At 51.8% G+C, this 23,701-nt stretch overlaps 2 protein-coding genes across 3 annotated transcripts; both read left to right on the top strand.

The window, feature by feature from the left end:
* The first annotated feature begins 6,342 nt into the window (after positions 1–6,342).
* Positions 6,343–10,115, top strand: IGFBP6 (insulin like growth factor binding protein 6). Of its 2 annotated transcripts, XM_068971315.1 has the most exons (5): positions 6,343–6,727; positions 7,334–7,342; positions 8,682–8,818; positions 8,976–9,095; positions 9,825–10,115. In XM_068971315.1, exons 1-5 carry the CDS (start codon positions 6,403–6,405, stop codon positions 9,948–9,950), a joined length of 717 nt encoding a protein of 238 aa, XP_068827416.1. In that variant the 5' UTR covers positions 6,343–6,402; the 3' UTR covers positions 9,951–10,115. The 2 variants fall into 2 exon arrangements, with proteins under 2 accessions (XP_068827416.1, XP_068827415.1); XM_068971314.1 differs by lacking the exon at positions 7,334–7,342 and having other exon boundaries at positions 6,349–6,727; positions 8,679–8,818.
* A 1,258-nt stretch (positions 10,116–11,373) lies between these two features.
* On the top strand, positions 11,374–21,440 carry SOAT2 (sterol O-acyltransferase 2). Its single transcript, XM_068970613.1, has 15 exons — positions 11,374–11,482; positions 11,942–11,997; positions 12,514–12,650; positions 12,998–13,057; positions 13,407–13,514; positions 15,204–15,480; positions 15,895–15,964; positions 16,548–16,632; positions 17,121–17,166; positions 17,374–17,503; positions 18,101–18,198; positions 19,296–19,394; positions 19,909–20,044; positions 20,522–20,667; positions 20,884–21,440. The coding sequence occupies exons 1-15, from the start codon at positions 11,374–11,376 to the stop codon at positions 20,932–20,934; spliced, it is 1,608 nt and encodes a 535-aa protein (XP_068826714.1). The 3' UTR covers positions 20,935–21,440.
* Positions 21,441–23,701: the final 2,261 nt, after the last annotated feature.

Below are 23,701 nucleotides of genomic sequence, written 5' to 3'. Positions count from 1 at the left end.
CGGGTCCCCGCCCTTCCTACGCTCCCCGAGCCCCGCCCCTTTGCACCCACTCTGGCCAATCTGAAGCGGCCGAGGACGACAGGCACCTGCAGGAGCCAATCGAAGGACGCAGGCCGGACAGGGCGCGGTCCGGTGAACCGGGTACCTAGCGCGGGGTAGGGGCTGGTAAACCCGGGTGTCGAGAGGGTGGTAGGCGGCGACGTGGCGGCCCGGACGCCGCACTGGCGCCCCGGGCGCTGACTGGCCGGTCAAGAGGCGGCGCCCACCCCATGTGAGGCGGGCGGGTAGGGTCGCTGCGTACCCACAAATACTGTGACTATTCCCTCAGCCCCAGTTCCGTGTCAGACGTGATGCTAAGAGCTCTGTAGGAATCTCCTTTTAATCCGCTCAACAACCTTATGAAATGAGTCTTATTATTAAATCCTGTCTGCGTGTGCAGACCCTGAGACTGGTCTCCATAACGTGTGTGCCTGTTAACCATATGTTTTGTATTCTCCAGAGTTATACCATTACCGTGTGCTTTATATTCTCCCGGGCTCCATTTCATGTCGCCTTGCCTTCATTCTGGGCAAGGCATTCCTACCAGGAGAGAACTTCGAATGTAGAAAGCAGAGGGATTGGTGTGACTTAAGAAAAGTTACGCTGGGGCCATAATGAGTAGGGAAGAAGGATATGGTACTGACCTTTATCGCACACCTACTGGAGGGTGATTATTGCCCTTCTGGGGAGGACGTTCCCCATTTCCTCCCATTACCAATTTCTCTTCTCCGGGTAGGAAGGTGTTTTTCCCCTCCTCTGTATTTTTTTTTTTCTTTCTTTTTAAAGTCTTTATTGAATCTGTTACAGTACTGCTTCTGTGTTTCGGTGTTTTGGCCATGAGTCATGTGGGATCTTAGCTCCTCTTCCCTTGGATGGAACCCACAGGTTCTTCACTGGAAGGTGAAGTCTTGACCACTGGACCACCGGGGGACATCCCCTCTCCTCTGTATTCTTATACCATGTTCTTTGCACCTCATTTAGAGCACTTTATTACAGTCTCACTTTTACTATTAAAGTGATCTATGTGTGTAGATCTCTCTTTGCTGGAGTGTGAGGTCCTTCTGACCCGTGGGAGCTATCCTATTCTTATCATAAAGAGGTGCTCTACAGATGTTGGATGAAATGGGAGCCATGCTCTCTTATAACATAAACAGTGGCCACTCGGCATAATGGAAATAGGTGTCAGAAATAGAGGTAGACCAGAAATTAGGGAATCTGAATTAGAACCCCAGATCTCTGACTAACATTTACTTGTCATGTTTCCTTAGGCTCCTTAATCTGGGACAGTTATTCAGTCTTTCCTGAGTAGATGCCAGTGATTTTGTATAATGTCCCTCGGTTTCATTTTATCCGACTATCATTTTACTCATTATTAGATTGAGGTTATACATTAACAACTTATTCAGATCTATAAGTAATTTTTGTATATGTTAGAAGGTATAGATAAAAGTTCTTTTTTTTCTTTTTTTACACATGGAGATCCAATTGTTCCCACAGAATTTGTTGGAAAGATTGTCCTTTCTTTACTGAATTCCTTTGCACCTTTGTAAAACATGTATTGAACAACCGTTATTAAAAAGTCTTTAGGGGACTTGCTTGGTGGTCTAGTGTTTGGGACGCCATGCTTCCAATAGAGGGGGTGTGGATTCAATCCCTGGTTGGGGAATTAAGATCCTATATGCTACAGGGTGTGGCCAAAAATAAATAAAATTTTTTAAAGTGTTTTAAAAAAAGGAATCAATTAGCCATATTCTTGTGGGTCTATTTCTAGACTCTCTGTTCCACTGATCTGTTTTTTATGTTTTGATTATTATAATTTTATATTAAATCTTGAAATCAGGTAGGATAAGTCTTTTGATTTTGTTCTTTTTAAAAGTTGGTTTGAGTTACTCCAGGTCCTTTGCATTTCCATATGAAACTATCAGTTTGCCAATTTCTGCCAAAAAAGCAATCTGGGAATTTAATTGGCATTACACTGAATCTGTTGGTCAACTTTGGGAGAACTGACATTTTAACAATATGGAGTCCAATCCACAAGGATTGTACTGATGTCTTCCACTCTCATCCAGTACCACAGAGCTCATTTTAGCCTTCCTCCCTACTTCTCTATAACTTCTCTCTCAGACAAAGAGAAACCCAATATCCATTTCTTATTTGCTCAACCCCAGTGTACATTAAGCAGTTTCAAAATTTTTAATCCATAAGCCCATGAGAAACAAATTTATCAACTAGAGTACAGTTTTTATGTAGCATATAGAGCATGCCATTCCGTTTATCATTAACCTTACAGTGTTCAGTCAAAACACTGTTTTTCACAGTTACTTAGGTCAGCACCTTTTTTCCCCTCACCACCTTAGTGTGTCACCTTATGTCGTACATGTATAATACAGTTAGATTTACCTGTTACAGTCTGCATTCTATCCTGGAATACCCGCCCATCCTGTTTGATGTTTTTAGGTGTTAAGCATGTGTTGGATGGACAGATATTAATTCTAAGCTCCCTGTGAATACAATTCCTCCTTAAGTATGTCCATGTCGTATAGTTACATCCACATAAATAAATGCTCTATCAATCTATTGACTTTTATTCATGTAATTATCAAAAAAAGCAAACTTCAGATCTGCACTTATTACTCCTTCTTCACTAATGATCCCCAGCTCCTAACCATCTGGCTAACTCCAGCCCCGTCTAGAAACTTCTCTGCTCCCTTTCTGGCTTACCTTTCTCTGGCATAACTGGGACACTGGGAATCTAGGCAGAACAAGTCATGCACACACACCCGCTACATGACCCTATACTCTCATACCTCTTACACAAAGATGTGCGTTTCTGAGACAGCCTCTACCCTTCCCTCTCTTCAACCTATCTTAACCTATCTTTCTCCTAAATTCTATTTTAAAGACCTGTTCTCCAGGAAACCCACTTTGATTTATCCTGGGGCCAGGTTTCCCTCTCTTATTGAACCCTGACCACACTGGGCCTCTCAGTCTCTTTGGCCTTTACTCTGAGAACAACAGGAGGGACAGGGAAAGCGAGAGGGGCTGGAGGACTGAGAAAGCCAAGAGCTGCCCTGGGCGGCCTGGGCTAGCTCAGAAGTACAGAAGCACCAGTGGAGCCTCCAGGGAGTTACAGTGCGCCCCCTTCACCTCTCAAGGCCCTCCCCCAGGATGCCTTTGTTCTCACCCGAAACAACAACCTCTACTTGTATCAATTCCAAACATAAGCTAGGAGCTGGGGGTCCAGGGGTGAAGAAGGTAAGGGGCTTTTGTTCTCAAAACACTCATAATCTAATTGGAAGAATAAGACACGAGAAAAGATAAGCAGACATTCAAGACAGCAACACAATAATATGGATGAATTCAGAGAAAGGCAGACCGCTGGCCAAGCAGGTGGGGAAGAGGTGGCAGAATCTGGTCTGTAGTAAGAGGAATCGCAGGGGGGAGTTTCGTCCTTATGAGCTGAAGACTTGTAGTCCAGATTACCTCTGAGCATCACACCTTCACTTCCCCTAATCTCAGTTCAGACTCAGAGATGAGAAACTGCCAAGGGGTTCTGGGGAGGGTGATCCCACCAACTCGCTGAACCAGAGTGTGCTTCCAGAGCCAACTGTCCACCAGGCCATGACTGCCATATGGGAGCACAGGTCCTTGGGCAGGGAAGAGGGGCACAGAGTACCACCAAAGGCGCTTGAGGAGGAGAGAGCCACAGGAGCAAGACCAACTGGGAGGCTGCATGTGGGACAGATGGCAGAAATCAAAGCTGGAGACCAGCTGAGGTTATCACAACAGTTCCCATCAGACCCATACCAGACTCAGGCCACGTCATGATGTGATCATTTAGCCATCTCTCTGGGGCTTTCCATCTGTAGACTCAGCACTCAAAAGGATCCAGGCAGACCCCCTACTTTACCCCTCGTTCTCAAAAGGAAGTCAGCACCTGATGGGGCTGTGGGTTTGGAGGGACCGGTTTGGGTGAGAGGAGTAGGAGGACAGTGTAACCTGCAAGAGGAGGAAGTCCTGTCAAGGTTTATTTATAAAAAGCCTAAGTAACAGCCCAAGCTGTCTAGCCTTTTCACAGCCCCGACAGAAGCTTTCTCTCCACAGAGGCCAGACAGGGTCCCAGGGGTCTGTTTTGACCCACGCTCCATCCTGAGCACTTACTGTGACCTTCAGACTTCTGCTCTGGGTGCTGAGGTGAAAGGCATCCCAAAAGGAGGAAAGCAGAGTTTGAGAGTCTCAGTCTGCAAGAAAGAGCCTAGTTAGATCTCAGCACTGGAAGCACACAGCTCTGCACACCTAGGCTGAAGGCATGGGGAAGAGGGAAGAGCAGTGCTGGGGAGGCAGGTGGGAATGGGCTGTTCAGGGCTGTGCTGAGACTACGTGGCAGCACCAAGCTGGGCAGTGGAATATAACCAGGGGAAATCTGTAGAGGTGATGTAGGAGGGTGCATGGGGGAATTTGGGAAGGGAGCGGTGGATGTGAGAGGCTAGCAGAGTATTGGGCTTCTGTGCAATATAACCTGCAAAATCACTTTACCCAAACTTTATTTAAAAGCCACACTGAGATCCTGCAGGGAGCGTGGCCATCTCTTTCCCATCCCAACTTTCCGTAGAACTTTCCATCTTATTCAAGAGCAACAAGGTGGAGTCAGGAGAAAAGCCCTAGCCAGAGACATGTCCTGGGCAAAATAAATAGTGATAAGGACGGAGGGACAGGATGGAGCACACTACCCCGGGGTCAGAGCTTGAAGCAGGAGGCCCCAGAGCCTGCTAGAGTAGAGGAGAGCTGCCCCTCCCCACTGCCCCAGCACCCTCCTCCTTGCCTGCCCAATCTGCGTCACTGTCTGGGCTACTGGAAGATACTGCTTCCTAAATGTCCTAGGGTCCTGGGGTAGCCCTGCGGGGAGGGGGCTGGGAGTTACTTTTTTTTTTTTTTTTTTTTCATTTACCAAAAGTTCAGGAAGCTCTTGCTGACATTCTTGCTTGGGGGCCCAGAATTTAAACTTAGTCACTGCCCAGAGCCCTTGTTTTAGGAAAGAATGAGATGGCCAGTGTTGCGTAACCCAGAGCTGTGTGGGTGGGGGTTGCAGAAGGAAATGGTCCTTCTTCCTCCCTCTAGGAAGAAAGGCTCAGCTAGTTCTGGGGATGGGCAGGGCACTGCCTGGGGAAGGGAGGCCAGGGGTGGGGGAGGTGGGGTGGACAGACCAATGGAGTGAAAGCCCCAGAGAGCAGGCTGACCCGAAACACTCAGCCCCATCTCCGTCCAACCCCCCTTGGCATAGAACAGCTTGAATAATCCAGAAAACCCAGTGGATGATACTGGGTGGGGATGGAGTGGGGGCCAGATTCTGGGAAACGAGAGGAATGGAGGGGTGGGCTGACTTGGATGAAGGACAGAGGTTGGTTGAGGTCTGCTCTTTGGCCACCATCCCTTAGAGCAGCCAGAGTGTGGGTTCCTCTGCCTCCCCACCCCAACCCCCCATAATTTCAGCTGGTCAGTCACCCATCCCTACCTCCCAGGTGTTCAGCCAGCTCTCCTGTTGCCACACTGCCGCCTCGCTGCCTCCCCCTCCACGCCCCACAATCCTTCCAGACTCTTATGGCCCCAATATAGTCCTAGGATTTCTGACAGTTCATTCCAGGTGTGCTCCCCCCTCTTTTCCAGCATTCCAGCATCCTACCCAAGTCTGGCCCCATCACCTGCCTTCCCTTCAGTCTCGTCTCAGGGAAACTTTCTCTTGCTCCTCCCTCAGCTTTGCTCTTCCTCTCCTGGCCCTCGGTTTACTCTCTCCCATCAGCAGTCGGTTCTCCCAAGACCCCACTTCTCCGTCGTCGCCGCCTTTTCTCTCTTTTCTTCGCCCGCATCCCCTCCCGACCCCCACACCACCCCTTCTCCGTCCACTTAAGTCCGCCATCTTCTCCCTCCCCACCGGAGTCCCTGGGTCTCCTTCACCAGCCACACACACACCCGAACTGGCTTTCAGGTTTCCCCCTCATCCCAACTCCGGTCCTCTCCTGCTTCCACCCCTTCCCACCCTCCAGGGCCTCCAGCCAGCTGTCCAGCTCCCAAATTCCGGGCGAGATTCCCGGGAACAAAGCAAGAAAAATCAGAGTAATTTGGGAAGAAAACAGACACTGGGAAGGGAGGAGGTAGAGAAGAGTAGGGAGGACCCAGGTGGAGGGGGGGCCTCTCCAGTCCCACCCAGTTTAGGGAATGCCCCTGCCTTCTCCACACGCCCCCCCTTCACCTGGCTCTTAAAGGGCCCGGCCCCTGCCGGCGGCTACTTAAGGCAGAGGGGCGGCGGCGGGCAGCAGCTTTGCTGCGACTGCTCTGGGAGGAGTGGACGGGGCGAAACTCCTGACCATGACCCCCCACAGGCTGCTGCCGCCACTGCTGCTAACTTTGCTGCTCGCTGCCCGCCCAGGAGGCGCCTTGGCAAGGTGCCCAGGCTGCGGGCAGGGGGTGTCGGCGGGTTGTCCAGGGGGCTGCGCGGAGGAGGATGGGGGGCCGGCGGCGGAAGGCTGTGCGGAACCTGGGGGCTGTCTCAGGAGGGAGGGCCAGCAGTGCGGGGTCTACACTCCCAACTGCGCCCCAGGACTGCAGTGCCAGCCGCCGGAGAAAGAGGATTTGCCTTTGCGGGCGCTACTGCAGGGCCGGGGCCGCTGCGGCCGGGCGCGCACGCCCTCGGGTGAGTCCGCCGCGCCCCGCCCCTGCCCCGCCCACGTGAGCCCCGCAATTCTGCAGACTGGGTCCCGAGGGATGAGCTCGGGCAGATGGACGCTTCCTTCTCCCAATCTCTGGCAGATTCCAAGCAGTGCCTGCTCCCCTCCCTGTCTTTTCTTTGCCCTGACACCCTGACTTTCCCTTCCCATCCTGAGCTCCGGGGGTGGGGGGTATATTTTCGGGGGTGAAAGGGCAAGTGCGGGGAGCTCCTACAGGGCTGGAGTGAGGCTGCCGGCCCTAGGGATGAAGCAGGGAGATGTCTGAACCGGCAACATTTTTTGCCCCCTCAGCCTATTTTCTCTTGAGGGGAAAGGGACGGTTGGAAGGGTTTAGGGGCTTGCTGTATGCCACAGAAGCCCAGCTCCTTCAGCCCTAGACGCCCAAGCTGGAGAAAGCACCCAGACATTGTTCCCAGCTTCCAGTTAGAAAAAGAGGGAAGAGAACTCCAGACTCCCAAACCCTGAACACACTGAGAAATATCTCCTTTTAATATCAGGGTGTCCAAAGCACCTGAACATAGAGTGAAAAATAGAAGATGGCTCAAGTCCAGAGCTGTTTTAGACTAGACTAGGGTCAGAGGGTTGGCGCTGGCCCTCTCCCCCGCCCCCAGGGGGAGGGTTAGAAGTGGGAAAAGAAGGAATCTGCCAAATCAGGGTTATGGTTTAAAGCTTTTCAGAACCCTCCACCCACCTCACCGCACCCTAAGCCAGAGAGGAGAATAGAAGGCTGAGTCATTGAGTGGGTGGGACAGAAGTGAGTCAGAACCAGAAAGATGGGGGGCAGCAGGGAGAGCAGGAAATGTAAACGGCCCCCACCCCAAGGGCATCTGAGCGCTTCCATGGGAAGGGATGGGAAATCAACTTTCAGTTTCTTTCAGTCCCAAATGCCTGGGCCCAAGCTGCTTGGGGTTCTCCTGGAAAATAGTGGTCTGGGTGGGTCAGAGGGGGCAGCTGGGAGCATGGTCATGGTAGGACACTGAATAGAGAGAATGAGAGGCAAGATCTGAGAAGTGTGGAGGAAGAAGGATCAGACTTGGGATTGCAGAAGAAATGGTTCTTGGGTTTTGAGATGGGAGCAACTGTCTAGGCTTGAGGTCTGGGAGCTGAGCAGAGCTTGTCTTTGTGCATGGAGAGGGAGAGACATCACTTCAGGGCTCAATATTTCATTTCTAGCTGGGGCAGGTTCCAAGCAGCGCCAACTCTCCTCCGTGTCTCTTTTTCGCCCCGACACTCTGAGTTTCCCTTCTCATCCTGAGCTCTCCCCAAACCCCCCAGTACGGTGCGTGAAACTTTTTTTCAGACAAAGGAGCAGCCTGCAGGTTGGAACCTTTCATTTCTGCACCTTTACAGCCTGCCCGCATTCTACCTCCTGGTGAAGGGCTGAATCGCACAGGTTCCTGGGACCGCGGGAGTTGAGCTTGGCTGAGCCTCAGGGGACCAAAAGGCCCCCATTGCAGTGCCCCTAAATTAACTGTGTCTCCGGCCTGGGAGGGCTAGGCTGAGTCACATTAGGTTCACAGCGGGGACACACATTCCACTTGGGTCCCTGCTGACCCCCTCGCCGTTTCCCTGCTGCCCCATCTCCCTGGCTTGGTGCGCCCCCTGCTGGCCTCCGGTGGGACAACCAGGCCTTTTCACCCAAAGCCCCAAGGCTCTCTATCAACGCATATACGGTATTGATTTTCGCTTTCCAAAGTACTTGTCTTTTATAAGCCTTAAAACTAGCCTGGGGATATTATCATGAAAGGTAATATCACCATTGTTCAGAGAAGGAAACCGAGGCCTTGAGAAGGTAACAGTGGAGCCAGACTCTAAACCCCATCACTGCTCTGAAAACCCCGCTCCTTTCCACTTGACTCTGTTTGACATCTGGTTGATTTCCGGGCTCTTCTTCCCCCATTCCTCCTGCGGCTGTAGGAGAGAATCCTAAGGAGAGTAAGCCCCAAGCAGGGACTGCTCGCTCGCAGGACGTGAACCGCAGAGACCAACAGAGGAACTCGGGGACCTCTACCACTCCTGTCCGGCCCAATTCTGGGGGCGTACAAGACACTGAGATGGTGAGTTTGGGTCTGGCAGGGTGCAGAAGGGGTGGGGAGCCCTGGAGATTCTCCTCTAAGACCATTCCCTTGGGCTTGGCAAAGTCTCCCATCCCAGTCCTGGGAGCCTGGCTGGTGGGCCCAGCAGGCTCTGCAGCGGAGCTATCCTTCCCCCCAGGGTCCCTGTCGCAAACATCTGGACTCCGTGCTGCAGCAACTCCAGACCGAGGTCTTCCGCGGGGCTCACACCCTCTACGTGCCTAATTGTGACCATAGGGGCTTCTATCGGAAGCGGCAGGTGAGGCCATTCTTCCCCTCCCTTGGCCCATCATACAAGACGATTGGGTTTTACAGAGTTGGGGATTTACAGAGTTGTATAAATAAGACGCTGCCCTTCCTTTAGGGCTCTCCCAGCTTTAGGGACACACAGCTGTGGGGAGGGGTTAGATTATCTAAGTGAAACTGAAAGTCGCTCAGTCATGTCCCACCCTTTGTGACCCCCATGGACTGTATAGCCTGCCAGGCTCCTCTGTCCATCGGATTCTCCATGCCAGAATACTGGAGTGGGTAGCCTTCTCCAGGGGATCTTCCCAACCCAGGGATCAAACCCAGGTCTTCTGCGCTGCACGCGGATTCTTTACCATCTGAGCCGCCAGGGAAGCTCTTAGATTATCTAAGAAACATCTAACTCTGAGGGAGGTTCACATAAGCATCAGAATCACCCTGCCATAAACACCAGTGGCAGAGCCCCACCCGCGGAGCCTGAGAATTTGCATTCTAATGTGGCCCCTAGTGATGCTGTTGGTTCAGAAACCACACTTTGAGAACCACGGCTCTACCCTGGAAGAACGGGCACGCTCTGGTGGGTGGAGAAGGGAAGCCAGTGGGCCTCACTATCCTGAGAACACTCAGATGTTTCCACAGACCCAGACTCAAGAGTCCGCAGCCCATTCCCCACCCCGGGGCCCCTCCCATCTCTCCCGCTGGAGCCTCGCGGCACTTCTGATCCGTGTGCCTCTCTCCCTAGTGCCGCTCCTCCCAGGGGCAGCGCCGAGGTCCCTGCTGGTGTGTGGATCGCATGGGCCAGCCCCTGCCCGGGTCCTCAGAAGGCGGCGATGGAAGTTCCCTCTGCCCCACCGGCGGCAGCGGCTAAGCCTGGGCTGGGGGGCTGCAGGGCCACTGGCAGGAGCATGGGGCCGTCCTTTTGGGTTATTTGTTGAGTGATGGGCAACTACACATTCAGGCCCTGCCCCACGGTCCCCCTCACCCCTGGGACCTCACATGTGGAAAGATTGTTGGTGTCGGCCTAGGGTATTAATAAAGCTGTGTTGGGGGGGATCTCTGGTTTATGTCTCTGTGTTCACTTCTCACATTTATGGAGTCACTGGCCCTTCTTTCTACCTCCGTCCAGCCCCCCCATAGAAGCTCTCTTCTCTTGTGGACTGCCTTCAGTCCTTCCTGGCACACTTGGAATGACAAAGACAGCCACACAGCCTCAAATCTCACCCAACTGCCCACCAGGGAGTGGGAAGCAGGAGATGGGGGTGGGGAGACATTGAGGCCTTGGCAGGCCTTGGTCTGAAGTTGTGACCTTGTTTCTACCATTGATCTTTTGACACAAAGGGAGAGGAAGGATTAATAGTTAATCCCCACCAGGAGTTCAATGAAGAGAAACTCAAGGCACTTACCCTTCTGTTACTTCATATTAAAAAGGGAAGGGAATTAGTATTTATTGTGCTCTTCCATGGACCATGCCCTGGACTACCTTATTTTGTGCTTACCTTGTGAGATAGGGACTTTTGAACCTGTTTTTCAGAGGAGGAAACTTTAGCTTAAATTATTTGGGTCCTTTGTCTGAAATTCCACAGCCAGCAAATGATCGCGGGAGGATTGAAATCTGGTTCTTCCATACATGATAATGCTGGGCATCGCCAGGTGCTGAAGAAGTTTTTGCTTTGTCTCCTTTCTGCTTACCTGCTCACCCAGGCAGGTGTAAGGAAGAGCTGGTGTCCAGCCCCCAGCCCCAAGATCCCCCGAGGGGCCACAGCCCCACAGTTGTCATAGGTACCCACCTCAGAATAGTAGTCACGTGCACACAAAGCTGTGTTGACAAGGTTCTTTCACACACCTTATGGTCTCAGGGAGCTGAGTGCCCTGATACCTGAAGATGTTGCTGACTCCTCCCCAACCTTCAGCCTACTCAGCAGGTGAAGCAGCCATACCAGGTGATAAGCCTCAGAGGGGCAAAGTCCCCCTCCCCATGACGTGTATGGGTGCAGAGCCCCCATTCCTGTGGGAGAGAGCTGGGCATCTGGATGGTGGCCGGGGGTGTTTGTTGGTGGGGGTGGGGTGGGGTAGGGGAATGTCCTGTGACAGCCAGCAAAGCAGAGCCTGTAGCTGAGATGGTGCTGCCTTCTGGATGGGGATAGGGGATCGAACAACCTATAACCCCTCCTCCTGAAAGGACTTTAGTCTTTGGTGCTGTCAGAGGTACCGAGATAAGCGCTCAGCCAGGCAAGCTTGCAGGAAGGGAGAAAACACTGATCAGCCGCCACTGCCCGGTCAAGACTCACATCATGGAGCCAAGGGCGGCCCAAGTGCGGAGGAGAGAAAGGCTAGGAAGACAGCAGAAGGACCGGCCGTCCAGAGAAGGAGAACCCTGTTCTGGGGGTGCAGAACGCCCAGGTGGCATCGGAGGTGGGGATGCGCTGGCGAGAGGGGGCTCCTGCTATCTACCTTCAATCCTTCCTGCTGTCCTGGGAGGCCAGTAAAGGCAGACCCCAGCCTCTGCCTCCTAACTCCCCAGCTGGGGAAGTAAGGAGAAACGGGCTATTCAGTGCCTTGCCTTGTCCTTCTGACTCTTTTTCACCCCAGTCGATGGTTAGAGTAGCTTCTTGTTCCCTGGGTACCCTGTTTCCAGTAATGTCATCAGGCTCCCTGCTTGCCAGTGGTCTGCTCACCCCTTGCAAAAATGCCCTCCTTCTGACTGCCCCCACCCCTCTCACCCTCCCTACCCCGGCCATGATACTAGATATTGACTGGTTGTGGTGGGGGAGGCTGTTGAGCACACAGAAAGCAAACTTGCTGGACAGAGAAAGCCTCTGGGTCTGCACTAGATAGCCAAACCCTAACTACTTTTCCTAGGAAACGTGGAGATGCACAGAGGCCCAGATTTGGTGCAATGGACCCAGCATATGCAGGTGAGGGATGTCGGAGGTCGAATGGACAGGTCCGGGAGTAGAGGGAGGAAAGGGTGACGACTTGTTTACTGATAAAGACAATTTGTTCTTGGGTTCAAACCTCTCAGATCGGGGTAGAGCTAAGGGTTAAGACGGAGGAGTTTGAAGCACAGGCCATCAGGGGAAGGGCCCAAAGTCAGCCAGTAAACAGTCTTCTGTTAGCGGGACTGGAGGTCAGGGGAGGAAAGGCTGGGGTCAGGGAGAAAAGAGTAGGATCAGAGAGGACGAGGTGGTTGGGGGTCAGATCCAGAGACTGAAAGTGTCTTTCCCGGATCCTCACGGCGGCCCTGGGAAACCAGAGGGAGTTAAATTGCGGGTAGGGGGGGCCTCTGGGCAGGAGCCATGCTTGTTCTTCTGTCCATCCTGGGCCCTTAGCAGTTTGCTTGGCATGGAGGGAGGCTCGGGAAGTGTTTGGTGAATGGGAGGAAGGCTGACTGGATGGAGGGACCGTGCACTCTGCCCTGCTTTGTCCTGCAGGCTGTCAAGACACAGTTGCTGGAGCAAGCGCAGGGCCAGCTGATGGAGCTGCTGGATCAGGCCATGTGGGAGGCCATTCAAGCTTACCCACTGCAAGACAGACCAGTGCCCTCTGTCCCTCCAGACTCCTTGCACAAGTAAGAGTCTCAGGAGCCGGGGGCTGGGGAGTGGCTGTGTAGCCTCCTCCATCATAAGGACTATGAGCCACAGAAGGTATCTCCCGTGCCCTCTTCCAGCATGGATGTAACTTTGACTTCAGTCTTCCCTCTTCTTCCGCTATCGCCTCTGTCTTCCTGACATTGACTACTGGGCTTTGCTCTCCATTGGCCATGACATTTTCACCTCTTCCTGCCTGCTGGCCCTAACCCTGACTTTCCCCTACTACTGCCCTTGGCTCCCAAGTAGTGACCTCCTGCAAAGCCCTACGCTCTGCTTATAGCCTTCTTCCTTTGGTTCCTAACCCAGAACAACTGTCTCAATTCAGGACCCGGGAGCCATCTCTGGGGAAACGAAAAGTTTTCATCATCCGCAAGTCCCTGCTTGAGTAAGTCAGGGGTGAGGACAGGGGATGGGAAAAAAAGAAAGAGCTTTGTCTGGGGGTCCAGGACACCTCATTTGTCATCCTCAGGCTCTAGGTGGTTTGGGAGAGGACGTGGAGATGGTTTTTAAGGTTCTGTTTCTCTATTTGCCCTGGGCATAATCATGGAAGAAAGGCCACCAGGATGAGAGTTGTCTGGGCTGGAAAGGGCTTTGGACAGAAGTGCCAGCTGTACCACAGCCTGTCACTTCAAGTTCCCAGTCACTAGGCCCCATCCCCACTGTGTATAGTGCCTGTGCTGGTCTGCACCACCTCAAGGACTCTCCCACTGACATTCAGGGCCCTGTCCTTCCAGCGAGCTGATGGAGGTGCCACACTTCCGCACCATCTACCATATGTTTGTCGCCGGCCTGTGTGTCTTCATCATCAGCACCCTGGCCATCGACCTCATTGATGAGGGCAGGTAGGCACCCCTCCCTCTCACAGGCCCACAGACCAGATCAGACCACCTGGGCTCCTAGAACTCCACCCGCCACTGGGGCCCCATACAGCAGGTCCATTCTATTATTAGACACACATCAACATTGCTTCCAACCACCTTCCTACCCCCAAAGCCCTCTTAGATTTCCCTGCACAGCCTTGGATGGCCTTTGGCCTGTTTACCCAGGATCAGTCCCCTGGGGACACTAGGCCCCCACTCACCTCCTCTGGAACCCTTGTCCTGAGGCAGACATGCATGTATATGCACTCGTAAGTGTGGTTCCCACCTCACTGCTCTCACGCACTCCATTCCAAGACAGTGCTGTTCAGCTCAAGCAACCTCCAGTGAGTCCCCTAAGTACCAGCCCCGGGGCCCAGAGGACAGGCCATGCCCGTCTGTGAGGCATTCCCAGTCTTGTGGGGAAGACAGATGTATGCACACAAGAGCCCAGGTTTCCCTACAAAACCCCTTCCCTCTCTGGGATGAGCCTCAGGGGACTGTGGCCCCTTGGGGGTTTGGATTTGCATGATCCCGCCTCACCCTCCAGATAGCTTGCTGCTGCTGCTAAGTCGTTTCAGTGGCTTCCGCCTCTGTGCGACCCCAGAGACGGCAGCCCAACAGGCTCCGCCGTCCCTGGGATTCTCCAGGCAAGAACACTGGGGTGGGTTGCCATTTCCTTCTCCAGTGCATGAAAGGGAAAAGTGAAAGTGAAGACGCTCAGTCGTGTCTGACTCTTCGCTAGCTAGCTTAGGAAGCAGTAAAAGGAAAAGGACCAAAGATTTGCAGGTTCAGCAACAGCACTTCCTTTTGATAAAATTGTTGTCAGTCCTTAAAATTAAGGATCAAATCTCAGTAAATTTTCAAATATATGCAGAGCGACTCCTCCACCGTCCCCTCTATCCCAGACTGCTCCCCAGAGGTAACATATTTAACAGTTGTAAGAGTTTCTCTCCAGGGCATTTTCCACGCCTCCACTTCCAGATGTAAGAACCAAGGGGATGTATTGGGCGGGGGGGGGGGGGGGGGGGGGGGGCGGGGGGCGGTGCTTACATTACTAAGATACTTACGGTACCTTTTGTTTCCTTTACACTCCCTAAAGACCCACCTTAGAGATCTTTCCATGTTGCTCCATTGATTTTAATGGCTGCAAAGTCTGAAAGTGCCAGCTTTTGATCTTTTAGTTCTTTACTAATGGACCTATAAATCGCTTCTAATTTGCCATTACAAGCTGTGCTCTCTTTTTTGGCCACACTGTGTGGCTTACTGGATCTTAGTTCCCCAAACCAGCGATTGAAGCTGAGCCGCCGCAGTGAAAGCGCAGAGTTCTGACCACTGGATCTCCAGGGATTTCCCAAACTATATACATAATATATATCTTATATAATTGTATACCTATATATAATATTGATAATTTTATTTATTTACTTTAGGCTGTGCTGGGTCTTCTTTGCTGCCTCTAGATGTGGAGGGCAGGGGCTACTCTGGTTGTGGTGCAAGGGCTTCTCATTGCGGTGGCTTCTCTTGCTGCAGAGCATGGGCTCAGGGGCCCGAGAGCTTCAGTAGTTGCGGCAGGTGGGCTCAGGAGTTTATCTTCCAAGAGCTCTGACTGCAGAGGAAGGGAACAGGGATGGGCCTCACGCTTGTCTACTTTGTCGCCTTCTCCACTCCCAGGCTGATGATGGAGTTTGATCTACTGACCTTCAGCTTCGGACAGCTGCCCTTGGCTCTGGTGACGTGGGTCCCCATGTTCCTGTCCACTCTTCTGGTGCCCTACCAGGCCCTGCGGCTGTGGGAGAGGCCCCAGTCTGGAGGGGCCTGGACCCTGGGGGTGGGCCTGGGCTGCTTGCTGCTGGCTGCCCACACCATGGTGCTCGGCATCCTCCCTGTCCACGTGGCAGTGGAGTATCAGCTCCCGCCAGCCTCCCGCTGTGTCCTAGTCTTTGAGCAGGTAGGTGATGGGTGGGACCAAAGGTGGGGTGGAGCCCCTGGGAGAGAGGGCTTTGCATACTATATTGGTGGGGGTGGAGCTAATTATCAGGGGCAGAGTCCTTTGTGAGCCAACCAACAGTCTCCAAAGAAATGTAAACAAATGGACACTGCTATGCAAATATAATCATATAATCGCAGAGAGTTGGCTGGCTAGAGGCTCTGCCCTTTCTGGTAATCCTTTACCCTAGATTCATCACAGCAGCCGTCTGTGTTAGGCTATAAGAGTGTCCAACAAAAAGATAAAAGTGTGGCTTTGACTATACAAAGTTCACAGTCTGCCTGCCCTTCTCCCTGTGTAAACGTGAGCACAGAGAGGTTAAGTGATCTGTGCAAAGTCCCACAGCATCTTAACCTCTTTCCTATTCCACCTCAGGTCAGGCTCCTGATGAAAAGCTACTCCTTCCTGAGAGAGACAGTACCTGGGACACTTAGGGCCAGAGGAGGTGAGGCCTTCAGCGGGCGCTGCTGTGAACTCAGTCCTCTTGGTTGGTTGAATGAAGCCAGCAGGTGCAAGAGCCTCATAAAAGCTCCAACTTTCTAAGCCCATCTTGCCCACAGGGCACACCTCCGGCCGCCAACTGGGCTCTCTGGGCCTTAGCCAATCGGCGTTCTCTTAGGTCCCACTTCTGAGAAGGCTGCTCTACTGCCCAGGACTTCTGGCTCATCCTTATTTAGACCCAGGGTATGAGAGCCTTATATGAGAAAGTCAAACCAGAAAGAGAGAGAATCGGATGGTGGGACCTGTGGTTGCCAAACGAAGCTCTGGCCCCCGTCGGTCTTGTGCCAGGAAAGGGGGGAGGTACCTGGAACAGAAGCAAAAGGGGGCTGTTAGAAAGCAGGTTAACTCCTGCCCAGCTTCACCTTCTCCCCCCACCTTCGGATCCCGTATCCAGGTGCTGACCCACCCCGCACTTCTGTACTCTCCAGCTCTATTCACCAGTTCCGCTGCCCTTCCCTGGCACCCCAGCCACCTGTGTCCTCTCTCCCCTCCCTCTTCACTGACAGCCCCCTCTTACTCCTCCTCAGGTGAGGGGATCCGGGCCCCTAGTTTCTCCAGCTACCTCTATTTCCTCTTCTGCCCCACACTCATCTATAGGGAAACTTACCCCAGGTAAGAGCCTGCACCCTCTTCCCCACATGCCCAGGCCCACCGGGGACCCAACCCTTCTACTCTCCTCTCCCTGAGGTGTTTAGTCTCAATCCACACATTGGCCACTTTCTCAGGAAGCACCTCACAATAAAGATGGGAATAAGGGACAGATACATTACCCCTTCTTCTTGCCCCAGCGCATGGTGATGCCAGGGTGACTGACTGTCCTGGTTTGCCCAGGACTGCCCCAGTTTTAGCACTGAAATTCCTATGTCCTGGGAAACCCCTCTGTCTGGAGCAAACTTAGTGGACGCGTAAGCTAAAATTCCACTTGTCATCTTTGTTAAGGAAGATCCAAAGTGTTCTAGATCCCCACCTCCCCAGGTAATCCTCCCCGGCCTGAGCAACTGAGGGAGCTGTGGATAGTGGGCCCCGGGTGCTATGCCTGCAGGGGAGGAACAAGACAAAACGATGGGAAACACACCGTCTCCATTCCATTGCTGCAACAGGACACCCAACGTCAGGTGGAGTTATGTGGCCAAGAACTTTGCCCAGGTCAGCAGACAGTCGAAGCGTGGACTACCTGTGACTCATGGTGGCTGAGGCGGCATTTCTGGGCACGAAGTAGGGGAGGCCCGGGAAGAGGTCAAAGGGTTGTGCAAAGAGAAGGGAAGCAGATGCTGGGCCAGAGTCCAATTCTAGAGGAAGAGGGCAGTTGTCAGTGACCCCTCTCAAAGTTATGTGTCCTCTGCCCCTCTCCAGGCCCTGGGCTGTGTGCTCTACGCCTGTTTCATCCTGGGCCGCCTCTGTGTTCCTGTCTTTGCCAACATGAGCCAGGAGCCTTTCAGCACCCGTGCCCTGGTGCTCTCCATCATGCATGCCACCTTGCCAGGTATCCCCACTGGAGGCAGAGCTGCGGAAGGCTGCACCCTGGAGGAGGCTTAGCAGGGAGCTCCCCTCTCCTCTCACTCTCAGTTTCAATACCTTCTCCCTCTGATATCTGCCCGCTGCCATGGTTGCTCATTGTCAGAGTCTCACTGCAGATTCGGGCTTCCCCGGTGGCTGCCTGCCAGTGCAGCAGACACAGGTTCGATCCCTGGGTCGAAAAGATCCCCTGGAGAAGGACATAGCAACCTACTCCAGTATTCTTGCCTGGAGAATTCCATGGATAGAGGAGCCTGGCGGGCTACAGTCCATGTTGTCGCAAAGAGTTGAACACAACTTAGCAACTAAAAGCAGTGGCACTTCAAATTGCCGTCCTCTCCCCAACCTCTCCCAACAAGCAGAGGGTTTAACATTCATCTCGATGTTCCAACATCAGGCATGGGCTTCATAAGCAAATGGATTGAATGAATGAATGCATAAATTAGTGAATGGTTAATAAGTGATTGGTAGGTTGCTGGGTGAGGGCTTCCTGGGAGGACCCTAGAGGTTCATGGGGGACCAGGGAGACCAGTCTGACTTGCAGCACCTTGTCTTCACTTCCCAGGCATTTTTATGCTGCTGCTCATCTTCTTTGCCTTCCTTCACTGTTGGCTCAACGCCTTCGCGGAGATGCTACGATTTGGAGACAGAATGTTCTATCGGGTGGGGCCTGGACCTGGGCTACCTGGGAGCTGGATGCAAGGAGAGCTAGGGAAGGATGTAGGGGAGGATGGTGGCTATGTTGGTTCTCACCTTGTTACCAAACCAGGTGCATTTGCCCAATTCTCACTAAGTCAAACACTGAGATACCGAGATTTACAGCAGAGAAACGGTTTCTTCAACAAGGCAGCCAAGTAAGGAGAAGTGAGAACAAGCTCAGATTTGCTTCCCCAAAGGCCAAGGGCTTGAGATATTTACAGGATAAAGAATCAAGGAGATCCTAGGCCTGGGAAAAGTGATTGGAGGTAGAGAAAAGGTGAGGTAATCAGTGTTCTGCACAGGCGTATCTGAGTTACATGCTTCTTCATGGGATGCATGTTAAAGAATGGAGGCACTTGGCAAGATTGGAGAGTGGAGTTTTTGGCTCTCTGATGTCAAAAAGTCTTTCATCCAACAGCTTTACAGGCCCAGTTTTAGGGTCGGTAGTCCTAGCCAGTCTTAGCCCACTTGAACTAGACAGGAGCCAACTTCAAGTTCCTGGAAAATGTATGCCTCCTGTTGCCATAGTGACCCATACATCAGAGGTGTTATCTGTACAGGGATGGTTAAGGAATCAAAAAAAAAAAAAAGGCTTTGTCAGTGAAGGCAGGTTACAGCAGAAGAATTTTTAACAAACTGTTCCCTTACCTGCTATTCTGTAAGACAAGCTCAAGAATTTCCGTTAGTCACCAGTTTCTGTTAATCCCAAGGGGCACGATTCCATCTCAGCTGTGCTTGGCAGTCTCCCACAGTGAGAAATGTGCTCCTCTGGGTATGCTTATAATGTCACCCGTCCACCTCCTGACCAGCCAGGGCTCATTGCTTTTGTGGGGATGGTACTTTGGAATCTTCTTCTCCTGAGAGTAGAGAGGGAGGGCAGGGGCCCCAGGGCCTGAAGAGGGAGTTAGGCGGATGGTTGCTGTCTCTCTCCTGCCGGGGGCCAGCCCTTGCAGAGAGCACAGACGGGAGTGGGGAGCAGGTAGGGGCAGCTGGGAACGGGGCAGAGCCGGGGCCCTGACGCTCACCTCCCCCGCCCTGACCCCATCCCACCCCGCCCCCAGGACTGGTGGAACTCAACATCCTTCTCCAACTACTACCGCACATGGAACGTGGTGGTCCATGACTGGCTGTACAGCTACGTGTATCAAGATGGGCTTTGGGTACGGGCTCAGCTCCCACGGTTAATAGAACCTCTCTGGGACAGCCTCTCTTTCCCTTTCTCTGCACATTCCATTTTTTCTAGACCTAAGGGCCCCTTTGACTTTCACCTTCCTCATTCTACCTAACCCAGTGGGCAGAAAGAAAGTCTTTCTTATGATCTGACTTCCTTCCTTCCTTGTCCTCAACTATATCCTCCACAGGGCATGTCTCCCCTCCTTAGCCTTCTAAGGAACATGCATATAGCAATTTTCAGTTACCAAGAATTTTCCCACACTATGTAATCTGCACTGGAAGCCTGAGAAGTAAGTATTATCATATCCCCCTTTTGAAAGTGGCCTCTAAGGCCCAATAGACTAATATAATGCTTTTAAGCAAGACATGTCAACCTTTCTGATCCCAAAGCCCATATTCTTTCCACCGTACTAGATACCCTCTGGCTTCCTTAAAGAGGGTGTTCTTTGCAGGGGTTGCTTAGGGAGACTCACTCTACCCCCCTCCCCCGAACCCTGCCAGCTCCTTGGTGGCCGGGCCCGAGGCGCGGCCATGCTGGGCGTGTTCCTGGTCTCAGCAGTGGTCCATGAGTACATCTTCTGCTTCGTCCTGGGATTCTTCTACCCCGTCATGCTGTTGCTCTTCCTTGTCTTTGGAGGTGAGCTTGGCCTCTGTATGCCCCTGTAGAGACATCCCGAGGGAAGAGTCCTGGAGATTCCAGACTGATGGGAGAGGCCACGTAGCCAAGACAGAAGGGGGGTGTGCATGCCTCCTGGGGGAAGGCATAGTGCTGTCTGTGAGCACTGGGGGAGCAGGGGACTTGGAAGCTGGGAAGGGGGCCGCATCGGGAGGCAGCACAGGGGTATCCTGGAGGGGGGTACAGTGGGAAAACACTTCTGGCAGGGCACACATAGTGGGAGGCAAAGGGGAGAAAACTGGTGCGGGCTGGCAGGCTCAGCACGGGAGCCAGGGCCTGAGGAATGCCTGAGACCTCCGTGGGTGCCTGGAGTTGGCCTCAAGATCTTCCTCAGTCTTCCTGTTCCAACTCTCCCCTGTGCCCTGAGATAAGAAGGCAGCCAGGAAGATAAATTACAGGTGTCTGGAGCTGAGGTGACCACCTCTCCTCCTGCATCAGGGCCACTGAACTTCACGATGCACGACCGGCGCACGGGCCCAGCGTGGAACGTGCTCATGTGGACCTTGCTCTTCCTGGGCCAGGGCATCCAAGTCAGCCTGTACTGCCAGGAGTGGTATGCACGGCGCCACTGCCCCCTGCCCCAGGTAAGTGGCCATGACACCCCCCTCCCCGCCCGCTCAGCTCCTCACCCAGGAGGACACGCCTCCTCTCCCCAACAGCCAGCCCCCTATTGCTGCCCTGTTCAACAGCCATGGTCAGGGGCCAGGGCCTGGGTTGGGGATGATGGGTTCCTGTGTCTTAGATGCACAGGGTAAGCCCTGGGAGGGATCTTATTCACAACTCACTTTTCTCTGGCACAGACAACCTTCTGGGGGCTGGTGACACCTCGATCTTGGTCCTGCCATACCTAAATGCCAGGATACTGTCACTGCGCAGATGACACCACCAAGTTCTTCTCTGCCTGCAAAGTCTGGGACCAGGGCTCCTCTCTGCATTCTCAGACCGAGCTCTGAGTCAAGGGGGCCTGCCATGCCTGACCCCACCAAGGAACTCCAGGGACTGAGATCTGTGGACCTGTGAGCATACACTCAGAATGGTGATGACTCTTGAGCCCCCCTCCCTGTGGACTGGGCAGAGGGCCCCCTCTCACTCCATGGCTGTTCAGACTGGCAGAGACACGAAGGATCTTTCAGATTTGGTGAATGTGGCTTGACTTAAAGCAAGCTGAAGTATCAAGGTCTGAGAAGGATTCGTTTCTTTGTACTCTTTCCAATACAATAATAAACTGTATGTATCACTTTTTATTCATTCATTCATTTGTTGAAGACCCACTCTTTTGGCCATGCCACACAGCATGTGGGTTCTTAGTTCCCCGACCGGGGATCCAACCCATCCTCCTTGCGTTGGAAGCACAGAGTCTTAACCACTGGACCACCGAGGAAGTCCCTTGAAGACCCACTTTTAAAAACTTTCTACAATTGAAGTATAAGTTGATTTACAATATTGTGTTTGCTGTACAACAAAGTGACTTCTTTTTATATGTGTGTGTGTGTGTGTGTGTGCCCCAAACTCAAATTATATTCTTTTCCATTGGGGTTTATCCCAGGACTTTGAGTATAGTTCCCTGTGTTATATAGCAGTGACTTGTTGCTTATTCATTCTAAATATCATAGTTCACATCTCCTAATCCCAAACTCCCAGTCCATCCCTCCCCAACCCACCCACCTCTTGGCAATCACAAGTCTGTTCTCTATGTGAAGACCCATTTTTTTTAAAAAAACTTTTCTTTTATACTGGAGTATAGCCTATTGTGATAGTTTCAGGTGGACAACAAAGCAACTCAGCTATCCATGTACATGTATCCAACTCCCCTCCCATCTAAGGTTGCTGTATAGCATTGAGCAGAGTTCTCTGTAATAGGTTCTTGTTGGTTATCCATCTTAAATATAGCATTGTGTACATGGTGACCAAACCAGTCAATTCTAAAGGAAATCAACCCTGAATATGCATTGGATGGACTGATGCTAAAGCTGAAGCTCCAATACTTTGGTCACCTGATGTGAAGAGCCAACTCACTGGAAAAGACCCTGATGCTGGGAAAAATTGAGGGCAGAAGAAAGAGGTAACAGAGGATGAGATGGTTGGATGGCATCATCAACTCAATGGACATGAGTCTGAGCAAACTCCAGGAGACAGTGAAAGACAGGGAAGCCTGGAGCGCTGCAGTCCGTGGGGTCAGAAAGAGTCACACACGACTTAGCAACTGAACAGCATGTTGACGACCCGCTTTTGACAGGCATGACTGAAGAGTGTGGACTTTTGTGATGGGAGGGGCTGAGGGGCTGAGTGACATCCGCCCTTATCTTTTCTCTGCCACCCCAATCTGCCCAAAACTCAAGTCACTCCTCCTTCTACCTCTACTCCTTCAGATCACATTTCCACAACCCTTTAATCCTGCTAATCCTGGCAATCTCCAGCACGTTTTCAGAGAGCACATAGGGGGCCTCCTTTCCTTCAGAGGACCCAGGAGAAGACCCTCCTATACAGACCTTAGCCAGATCTTTTAAGTTCATGAGCTTCAGCTTCCACACCTATAAAATGGACATTTAGGGAGTTCCTTGGTAGTCTAATGGTTAGGGTTTGATGCTTTCACTGCTGTGATTTTCATTGCATTTGACTTTGCAATTGTAATTCAATTTCTTAACTTTCTATTGTGTTCCATTTATTTATTTGGTCTTTCTTTACACCAGCACCACACTTTCACGATTGCTGTAGCTTTATAATGTCTTGAAAACAGGTAGTGTAAGTCATTCAACCTTCTTCTTTTTCAGTCATTTTGCCTATTTGAAGTCCTTTGAATTATCATTATAAACTTTAGAATCGGCTTGTAAGTTTCTTTTAAAAAAGAAAGAAAAGTCTGCTGGGATTTTGATTGGAATTACACATTATAGCTGAGACCAGTTTGGATAAAATTGACATCGTAACAAAATTAAGTCTTCCCATCCATTGATATACTATAGCTCTCCATTTATTGAGGTCTTCTCTAGTTTATGGCAGTAACATTTTGTAGCTTTTGGTGCACAGGATTTGCACATTTTGTCAGAATCTCCCCTAAGTATTTCATATGTTTTAATGATATTTTTAATTAAAATTTCTGATTGTTAATTGCTAGTATAGTGAAGTCAGCCCTCTTTTTTGGCTGCCCTGGGTCTTCACTGTTGAGCGTGGGCTTTCTCTAGTTTCAGTAAGCAGGGGCTACTCTCCAATTGTGGCACACGTGCTTCTCGTTGCAGTGGCTTCTCTTGTGGAGCACAGGCTTTAGGGCGTGCAGGCTCAGTAGCTGTGGCACAGGGGCTTAGTTGCCCCCCAGGTGTGGGACTCTAAGCTCCCCAACTAGAGGTCAAATCTGTGTCCCCTGTCTTGGCAGGTGGATTCTTAACCAGTGGACCACCAGGGAAGTCCCAATCAACTGATTTTTGTGTATTGTCCTTGTATCTTTAAACCTTGTTAAATGTACTAATTATTTCTAGGAGTTGCTTACTTTTGAAGACTCCAAAGGATTTTCAATAGAGATGGTCATGTCATCAGCAAATAAAGATAATTTTATTTCTTCCTTTCCAATGTTAATGCCTTTTATTTCTTTTTCTTGCCTTATTGCACTACCTACACCCTCCAGTG

Source organism: Capricornis sumatraensis, chromosome 4, assembly GCF_032405125.1.
Source record: "Capricornis sumatraensis isolate serow.1 chromosome 4, serow.2, whole genome shotgun sequence".
Taxonomy (NCBI): domain Eukaryota; kingdom Metazoa; phylum Chordata; class Mammalia; order Artiodactyla; family Bovidae; genus Capricornis; species Capricornis sumatraensis.
Note: the sequence above shows the minus strand (reverse complement) of the source record. Positions and strands in the feature narration are given on the sequence as shown.